Source organism: Balaenoptera ricei, chromosome 19 (assembly GCF_028023285.1).
Source record: "Balaenoptera ricei isolate mBalRic1 chromosome 19, mBalRic1.hap2, whole genome shotgun sequence".
Classification (NCBI taxonomy): domain Eukaryota; kingdom Metazoa; phylum Chordata; class Mammalia; order Artiodactyla; family Balaenopteridae; genus Balaenoptera; species Balaenoptera ricei.
In genome coordinates, this window is record NC_082657.1 from 15,040,526 (window position 1) to 15,050,487 (window position 9,962).

The 9,962-nt window shown below is 37.6% G+C and overlaps 2 protein-coding genes and 1 pseudogene across 5 annotated transcripts in view; 2 read left to right on the top strand and 1 right to left on the bottom strand.

Annotated features, from left to right (window-relative positions):
• Positions 1–1,779, top strand: part of LOC132354345 (zinc finger protein 345) — a 78,093-nt gene extending 76,314 nt beyond the window's left edge. Inside the window, exon 7 of one of the 2 annotated variants that reach the window (XM_059906261.1) lies at positions 400–1,779. In XM_059906261.1, the coding sequence (XP_059762244.1) occupies positions 400–1,630 (1,231 nt within the window). In that variant the 3' untranslated portion in view covers positions 1,631–1,779. Of the gene's footprint in view, positions 1–94 lie in introns of both variants that reach the window. The other variant, XM_059906260.1, reaches the window with a different exon arrangement.
• ZNF790 (zinc finger protein 790) overlaps positions 1–9,962 on the bottom strand; it is a 95,219-nt gene that overhangs the window by 44,492 nt on the left and 40,765 nt on the right. The window lies entirely within an intron of this gene.
• The window catches only part of LOC132354356 (zinc finger protein 345-like), a 50,557-nt pseudogene that overhangs the window by 12,359 nt on the left and 28,236 nt on the right, over positions 1–9,962 (top strand).

Here is a 9,962-nt window from a genome sequence, read left to right on the forward strand (position 1 = left end):
AAATGAGTTTCAGTTAAGTCTTTTCCTATCTATTATAAAAGTTTCATTTCTCCCAGAACACAAAAAAAGTGAATGTTTTTATATTTTCTTTCAGACTGTGAATCAAGGTTGAGACCAAGAATTATTTCTGAAAAAGGATATTTATGGAATAGAATCATCCTGATGGGAGATAATGGAAAGACTTATAAAAAACAGCATTGAGTGTTCAAGTTTCAGAGGTGATTGGGAATGTAAAAGCCAGTTTGAGAGAAAACAGGAATCTCAGGAAGGACATTTCAGTCAAATGATATTTACTCCTGAAGACATACCCACTTTCAATACCCAGCATCAGAGAATTCATACTGATGAGAAACTCCTTGAATGTAAGGAATGTGGGAAGGATTTTAGTTTTGTATCAGTCCTTATTCGACATCAGCGAATTCATACTGGTGAGAAACCTTATGAATGTAAAGAATGTGGCAAGGCCTTTGGTAGTGGTGCAAACCTTGCTTACCATCAAAGAATTCATACTGGTGAAAAACCTTATGAATGTAATGAATGTGGGAAGGCCTTTGGTAGTGGCTCAAACCTTACTCACCATCAGCGAATTCACACTGGTGAGAAACCATATGAATGTAAGGAATGCGGGAAAGCCTTTAGTTTTGGATCAGGCCTTATTCGACATCAGATAATTCACAGTGGTGAAAAGCCTTATGAGTGTAAGGAATGTGGGAAGTCCTTTAGTTTTGAATCAGCCCTTACTCGGCATCACAGAATTCACACAGGTGAGAAACCTTATGAATGTAAGGATTGTGGGAAAGCCTTTGGCAGTGGTTCAAACCTTACTCAGCATCGAAGAATTCATACTGGTGAGAAACCTTATGAATGTAAAGCATGTGGAATGGCCTTTAGTAGTGGTTCAGCTCTTACGCGGCATCAAAGAATTCATACTGGTGAGAAACCATATATATGTAACAAATGTGGGAAGGCTTTTAGTTTTGGATCAGCCCTTACTCGACATCAAAGAATTCACACCGGTGAGAAACCTTATGTATGTAAGGAATGTGGGAAGGCTTTCAATAGTGGCTCGGATCTCACTCAACATCAGAGAATTCACACTGGTGAGAAACCCTATGAGTGTAAGGAATGTGAGAAAGCCTTTAGAAGTGGTTCAAAACTTATTCAGCATCAAAGAATGCACACTGGTGAGAAACCCTATGAGTGTAAGGAATGTGGGAAGGCCTTTAGTAGTGGTTCAGACCTCACTCAACATCAGAGAATTCATACTGGTGAGAAACCCTATGAATGTAAGGAATGTGGGAAGGCTTTTGGTAGTGGCTCAAAACTTATTCAACACCAGCTAATTCACACAGGTGAAAAACCCTATGAATGTAAAGAATGTAGAAAGTCCTTTAGTAGTGGTTCAGCCCTTAATCGGCACCAGAGGATACACACTGGTCAGAAACCCTATGAATGTAAGGAATGTGGGATGACTTTTGGTACGGGCTCCAGCCGTACTCAACATCAGAGAATACATACTGGTGAGAAACGTTATGAATGTAAGGGCTGTGGGAAGGCTTTGGAGAGGGGTTCAGAAATTCAGCAACATAAGAAAAGTCATGCTGGTAAGAAGCTCTGTGAGAAACTATAAATTGGAATTACGTAGTTAAGGAACCATACAATAAAGAGAATTCATACTAGTGAGAGTCCCTACAAATGTAACTAAGGTACATATACTTATACTTTACCAGTTAGTCAGTCTGAGAAAATTCATACAGAAAATGAACACTCTGAATAAAATATTTGAATATTTTTATCTAAATTCATTCCTTCATTACTTTCAGAAAATTCATACTTGTCAATATTATAAGTTGAAAAACCTTTTTATTGTATATTGCATTTATTTTAAGCATCGAAATTTATTTGGGGGCTAACCCTGCTACTTTCTTTTTAATGTTCTTAATTTTTTGTGAAGTATACAGAATTACTGATGCATTTTAAAATTATTTTAAATTATTGAGGGTCTAATTTACCCTTTTTCTCCCTCCCCCATTTCTCATACTAACACCATTTATTTAATAACCATATCTATTTTTATATATTTTTATTGCATGTTTGATGGTAAGTTTATTTTTATACATATAAAGCTTCGATATCAGGTCAGTCTTTGTTTTTAAAATTTGCATATCTGTCTGTGTATCTGTGTGTCACCCTGTTTGTGTTAAGTTACTGTTACTTTTACATATCCTTTAGTATCTTATGGATATGTACCTTTGGGAAGATTGTTTTATTTTCCTTTTAGAAACTTATATTATGCTTTTTGCAGAACAATTTTCCTCCATAAAAATGTAGATATGAGTTAAAAAAAAAAACAGCTACAGTTATCTGTAATCTTACCAGTCATAGACAGTCACTGTCAAATTTTTGGAGCAAATCCTGTAAGATTACATCTGGCATTGCTTTTGAGAGAAAGTGTGATTATGCTATAACCAGCCTTTAATATTCTTTGTCTGTGAATATATTGTTACTATTCCATTGGCTTAAAAGTATTTACCTGTTTTTATCAAACCCCCATTTTGTCAAATACTGAAAATTTTGCCATTATAAAGAGTTACCTTGTTGGCCCCTTTTGAATGTGTCTGCTTTATTTATTTGTTGTTCATTTTAGAGATAATATGTGGCTCTCTTCTGCTTTTACTGATTTATACATTATAGGTAAAATTGTACTTCCCTTTGACTAACATCCCGACCTTAGTTACTTCCCCAAAATAACCAACTTACTTATTCTTCCAGATCCTTTTGTATGCATATATGATGTGTTTATGGTAATGTGGGCCTAATTAGTGTACTTCAGAGGCTGGTTATGGGGATTCTACAGTTGTGCCCATCACATAATAAATACTTGGTTAGTTTAGCCATCATCATTGTTATCTTCTCAGTCTTTGTTATTTATGGAAAAACTGTTAAATGTGATCTATACCTTACTCAACATCAAAGACATTATCACGGAAAAAAGACATCTATGTAAGTGAATACAGGAAAAGTTTGATTAACATTTATTCCTTATTGAACAAGGAATAATTCATCTTAAAGAAAAATAAAGACTGTAAGTGTAAGAAGGCAAAATACCTCATGAAACTTATGCTTCTAAAACTTAAAAAATAGGATAGATCCTTCATAAAAATCTGAACACTGAAGAATAACATCAGCCTCATGGTGGCATAAGATGCCCATCAATTTTGCACACACGTCCCCTTTTAACAACTAAAACTTGGCATACATCCACAAATTGCCTCTGTGGGTGTTGTGGGATCCAACACTATATACCAAGGGACCTGGGAGGAGTCTCAACCACCTGTGTATCAAGTAATAGGTGGACAGTCCTTGGTATGGGCTGTTGAACCAGCAGGAGTCTGTGAATCAGCCCTAGTCCCTCTTGGCTGCAATTAAGGTAAACCTGGAGACTGCTGATTTGAGCAGACACCCACAGATGAGAGAGCCTTTTAGAAGTCCAGGTTTCCTGAGGAGAGATTCCAGCACTCTGTTGAAGCAGTAGAAAAAAAAAAGTTTGAATGCATTAGAAAGAGTAAGATGAACTTTGCCAGCACTCAGGGCCGCATCTGAACAGAGCAAGGGAAGCAACTGCTGGTGTCTGCCTGGGCAGCACATTGGAGACAGCTCAGACCTCTGTCTATAGCTGACATGGGCTGAGCGCCCATGCAGGCCCCCCCCCTCTTGCTTCAGCGCCCCCCACCTGGGGCAAGGGGCCTGGTGCTGGGAGAGGGGAAAGCACACACCTAAAGAAAACAGCCAGCTTGGGCCTGATCCTCAGGACTTCTGCTCCAACAACTTGGAATCAGACCCCGCCCCCAATAGAGCAGTGACAGCTACTGAGCAGAGAAGTCCCACCTCACTCCTAGCTCCAGCTCTAGCCCCTCCATCTCCAGCCCCACCTCCTACCAAAGTGATAGCTGCCAGCACACCCTGAGGAAAGATGTGATTGTGTCCACAAGAAATCCAGCTCTCCCACCAAAGGCATTGGGCACCTGCAGTCTGTATAGGGACACTCCCACATAAGAACATCCCTTCAGGACTGCAATAGGTAACTTTCATCTAAGTTTATAGAGGCAGAGAAAGTTAAGCAAAATGAAAAGTCAGAGGGACTTCCCTGGCAGTCCAGTGGTTAAGACTCCATGCTTCCACTGCAGGGGTCATGGGTTAGATCCCTGGTCAGGGAACTAAGATCCGACATGCCATGTGGCACAGCCAAAAAAAAAAAGAAAGAAAAATTCAGAGGGATTGGTCTCAACTGAAAGAACAAAAGAAAGCTCCTGAAAAAATAATAAAACAGAAATAATTAACCAGATAAAGAATTCAAAGCACTGGAAATAAGAATGTTAACTGAATTAGGGAAAAGAATAGATGAACACAGTGAGAATTTTAACAAGGAACTGAAAATATTAAAAAAAAACAGAATTGAAGAATTAAGTAGCTGAAATAAACACACTAGAAGGAAGAAATAGCGACTAAATGACAAAGAAGAATGCATAAGGGATCTGGAAGATAGACTAATGAAAATCACCCAATCAGAACAGCAAAAGTGTCTACAGCCATACCACCCTGAATGTGCCTGATCTCAGAAAGCTAAGCAGGGTCAGGCCTGGTTAGTACTTGGATGAGAGACTGCCTGGAAATACTGGGTGCTGTAGGCTTAAAAAAAACACACACAGCAAAAGAAAAAGAAAAATTTTTAAATGATAACCCTTTATGTGATCGTTTTTTAAAAATATTTATTTATTTATTTATTTATGGCTGCGTTGTGTCTTTGTTGCTGCGCACAGGCTTTCTCTAGTTGCAGCAAGAGGGGGCTACTCTTCATTATGGTGCACAGGCTTCTCATCGCGGTGGCTTCTCTTGTGGAGCACAGGCTTTAGGCATGCAGGCTTCAGTAGTTGTGGCATGCAGGCTTCAGTAGTTGTGGCACGCAGGCTCTAGAGTGCAGGCTCAGTAGTTGTGGTGCATGGGCTTAGTTGCTCTGTGGCATGTGGGATCTTCCCGGACCAGGGCTCGAACCCGTGTCCCCTGCAATGGCAGGCGGATTCTTAACCACTGCGCCACCAGGGAAGTCCCCATTTATGTGATCTTTGGGATAACATTAAGCATACCAACATTTGAATTATACAGGTCCCAGAAGAAGGGAGAGAGATGGGGATTGAACATGTATTTGAGGGGCTTCCCTGGTGGCACAGTTGTTAAGAATCTGCCTGCCAATGCAGGGGACATGGGTTCGAGCCCTTGTCCCAGAAGATCCCACATGCCACGGAGCAACTAGGCCCATGCGCCACAACTACTGAGCCTGCGCTCTAGAGCCCGTGAGCCACAACTACTGAGCCCACGTGCCACAAGTACTGAAGCCCGCATGTCTAGAGCCTGTGCTCTGCAGCAAGAGAAGCCACCACAATGAGAAGCCCGTGCACCACAAGGAAGAGTAGCCCCTGCTCGCCGCAATTAGAGAAAGCCCACATGTGGCAACAAAGACCCAACACAGCCGAAAATAAATAAATAAAATAAATAAATTTTTTAAATAAATAAATAAAAATTTAAAAAAAAGAAAGAAAATATATTTGAGGAAATTATGGCTGAAAATTTCCCAAACCTGAAGAAACATATCCAAGTAAAGGAAACACAGAGGGTCTCAAGATGAACCCAAGCAGACCCACATAAAGACATACAATTAAAATGGTAAAAGTTAAAGACAGAGGGACTTCCCTGGCAATACAGTGGTTAAGACCCTGTGCTTCCACTGCAGGGGGCATGGGTTCGATCACTGATCAGGGAACTAAGATCCCACATGCCTCGGGTCATGCCCAAAACAAACAAACAAACAAACAAAAAAGATAAAGACAGGATTCTGAAGGGAGCAAGAGAAAAACAAGGGTCATATATAAGGGAATCCACATAAGACTAGCAGCCAATTTTTCTGCAGAAGCTTTGCAGATCTAAAGGGAGTGGCATAACATATTCAAAGTGCTGAAAGGGAAAAACCTGCAACCTAGTATACTCTACCCAGCAAGATTATCATTTAGAGTCGAAGGAGAGATAAAGAACTTCTCAGAAAAGCAAAAAGTAAGAGTTCATCAATACTAAATCTACCATAAGAGAAATGTTAGAAGGTCTTCTCTAAGTGGAAAAGGAGTAAGAATCTATAGGAACGGGGAAATCCCACTAGGAAAAGCAAATATATAGTAAGGACTGAGGATCAACTACTTAACTAAGCCAAAATGAAGATTAAAAGACTGAAAATTGTAAAAGCAAATATAACTACAATAAACAGTTAAGAGATAAACCTGGAGATGTTAAATATGACATTAAAATTACAAAATGGGGACTTCTCTGGTGGCTCAGTGGATAAGGCTCTGCACTCCCAATGCAGGGGGCCTGGGTTCGATCCCTGGTCAGGGAACAAGATCCCACATGCATGCTGCAACTAAGAGCTTTCATGCCACAACTAAGGAACTCATGTGCCACAGCTAAGGAGCTGGCAAGCCTCCAGCAAGGACCCCCACCTGCCGCAACTAAGGAGCCCACCTGCTGCAACTGAGGAGCTGGCAAGCCACAACTAAGGAACCCGCAAGCCACAACTAAGACCCAGTGCAACCAAATAAATAAATAAATATTTTTTTAAAAATACAAAATGTGGTTAGGGGAGTAAAAAGTGTAGATCTTTTAGAATGTGTTTGAATTTAAATGACTATCAGTTTAAAACAAGTAGATATAGTTATAGGTCAACATATATGAACCCCATGGTAAGCACAAATCAAAAACCTACAACAGATACACAAAAACTAAAAAGAAAGAAACACAAGCATACTACTAAAGAAAATCATCAAATCACAAGAGAAGAAACAAAATGAAGAAATGAACAGAGAACGACAAAAACAACCAGAAAACAAGTAATAAAATGGCAATAAGTACATACCTATCAATAATTACTTTAAATGTCAATGAACTAGATATTCCAATCAAAAGACAGCGTGGCTGATTGGATAAAAAACAAGACCCATCTATATGCTGCCTACAAGAGACTCATTTCAGAGCTAAAGACACACACACAGACCGAAAGTGAGGGGTTGGGAAAAGACATTTCATGCAAACGGAAACGTCAAGAAAGGGGGAGCAGCAATTCTCATATCACAAAAAACACTTTAAAACAAAGTCTATACCAAAAGACAAATAAGGGCATTATATAATGATAAAGGGATCAATCAGAAGAGGATATTACACTCGTTAACATATATGTCCCCAATACAGGAGCACCTAAACATATAAAGCGAACACTAACAGACAGAAAGAGAGAAACTGTTAATAATATAATAATAGTAGCGGACTTTAACACCCCACTTACATCAATGGGCAGATCATCCAGACAGAAAATCAATAGGGAAACAGTGGTCTTAAATGACACAATAGACCAGTTGGACTTAATAGATATCTACAGGACATTACATCCAAAATCTGCAGAATACACATTCTTTTCAAGTGCACATGTAACATTCTCCAAGATAAATCTCATGATGAGCCACAAAACAAGTCTCAATAAATTTAAGAGGATAGAAAGTATATCAAGCATTTTCTTTGACCACAACAGTATGAAACTAGAAATCAACAGAAAAATGGGAAAAGAACAAATATGTAGAGACTAAACAACATGCTACCATAAAACCAATGGATCAATGAAGAAATCAAAGAGGAAATCAGATAATACCTCAAGACAAATGAAAATGGAAACACAAGTCTCCAAAATCTATGGGATGCAGCAAAAGCAGTTCTAAGAGGGATGTTTATAGTGATACAGGTCTTCCTCAAGAAACAAGAAAAATCTCAAATAATCAACCTAACCAACTATCTAAAGGAATTAGAAAAGGAACAAACAAACCCCAAAGTGAGCAGAAAGAAGGAAATAATAAAGACCAGAGGGGAAATAGATAAAATAGAAACAACACAACAACAACAAAATAATAGAGAAGGTCAATGAAACCAAGAGATGGTTTTTTAAAAAGTTAAACAAAATTGATAAACCTTTAGCAAGGCTCACCAAGAAGAGAGAGGACCTAAATAAATAAGACATGAAAGAGGAGAAATAGCAACTGATACCTCACAAAGATACAAAAAATCATAAGAGAATACTACGAAGAATTATATGCCAACAAATTGGACAACATAGAAGCAACAAATTTCTAAAAACACAAACCTGCCAAGGCTGAATCAAGAAGAAACAGACAATTTGATCAAATTGATCACTTGTAGTGAAATTGAATTTGTGATAATGAAACTCCCAGCAAACAGAAGTCTAGGACCAGACAATTTCACAGGGGAATTCTACAGAACATGTAAAGAACAGCTAATACCTATCCTCCTCAAACTATTCAAAACAATTGAAGAGGATGGAACACTCTCAAATTCATTCTATGAGGCCATCATTACCCTGACACTGAAACCAAACAAAGACACTACAGAAAAAATTACAGGCCAATATCTTTGATGAATGTAGATGCAAAAATCCTCAATAAAATATTAGCAAACTGAATCCAACAGTATATAAAAAGGATCATAACACCATGATCAAGTGGGATTTATTCCAGAAATGCAAGGCTGGTTCAATATTCACAAATCAATCAATATGATACACCACATTAACAAAAGGATTGTGTCAGTAGATGCAGAGAAACTGTTAGATAAAATTCACATTCACTCATGATAAAAACACTCATCAAAGTTGGTATAGAGGGAACCTATCTCAATAAAGGCCATTTAGCACAAGCCCACAGCTAACATCATACCCAACAGTGAAAGGCTGGAAGACTTCCCTCTAAATTCAGGAACAAGACAAGGATGCATATTCTCATCACTTCTATTTAACATAGTATTGGATGTCCTAGTCATAGCAGTCAGACAAGAAAAAGAAATAAAAGGCATTCACATTGGAAGGGAAGAGGTAAAACTGTCACTATTTGCAGATGACATACTTTGGGTATGTAGAAAACTCTAAAGTCTCCACCAAACTTTAAACTTCAAGTATTGTCATGTAGTTTCAGCCCTACTCCCAAAAGGCACTTACCATCAACTAATGGCATTTGCTCCCATATTTCCAATTATTTTCATATTGTAACTTATGAAGCAATTGAATATATATTTGAATATATATTTTTCTTTCTGCACCATTTTCATCACCAATTTTTCAACCTTATTCGGGCTCCTTGTTATCTTATAAGCTTTAAAATAAATAGCACACATACAAACTGCCTTAAGGCAAAATACAGGGTAAGCATGACAGTGTGTTGAAACAGTACATATGCATAACATTCCAAAGAGTGCTGGACAACACTCTCTCTTCACTCTTCTCACCTGCCAAAGTATGCAACAGAATAGTTGAAGTTCATCCAAATGTCACAACATTGTAAATGTGTTCCATATGATGTTCTCTAACTGAAAATGGTTGTATAGAATAAATTGATGTTTGACTTTGCCTAAAACCATATAATGTTCTCATATCAGTTCTTATAATGTATTTATTTAGTGTGTTTTGGAGTAAAAGTCACTATTTTGAAAGAAGAAAAGCATCATTGTAGAAAAAGTGCTTTAACTTTTGAAAGCTTTTGAAGCAAAAAGTCATTACTAAATAGTCATCTTGTGAGATGTTTGTATAAATTTTCATTTTTTTCTGAAGTTAATTTTCTGGGTGGATTTTTTAATTTTAATTTTTTGCCTAGCTTTCTAGTAAGTATTGTTCAAAATGTAACAATGTTCCTAATATATTATTAATATTTATATATATTAATAGCATTTTAATATTTATATTTATGTTAATTACATATTATATGTTATATATTATTATTTTTTTAAATTTTTTTATTGAAGTATAGTTGATTTACAATGTTGTGTTAGTTTCTTTTGCTTTTTTTGGGGGGGGCTGCATTGGGTCT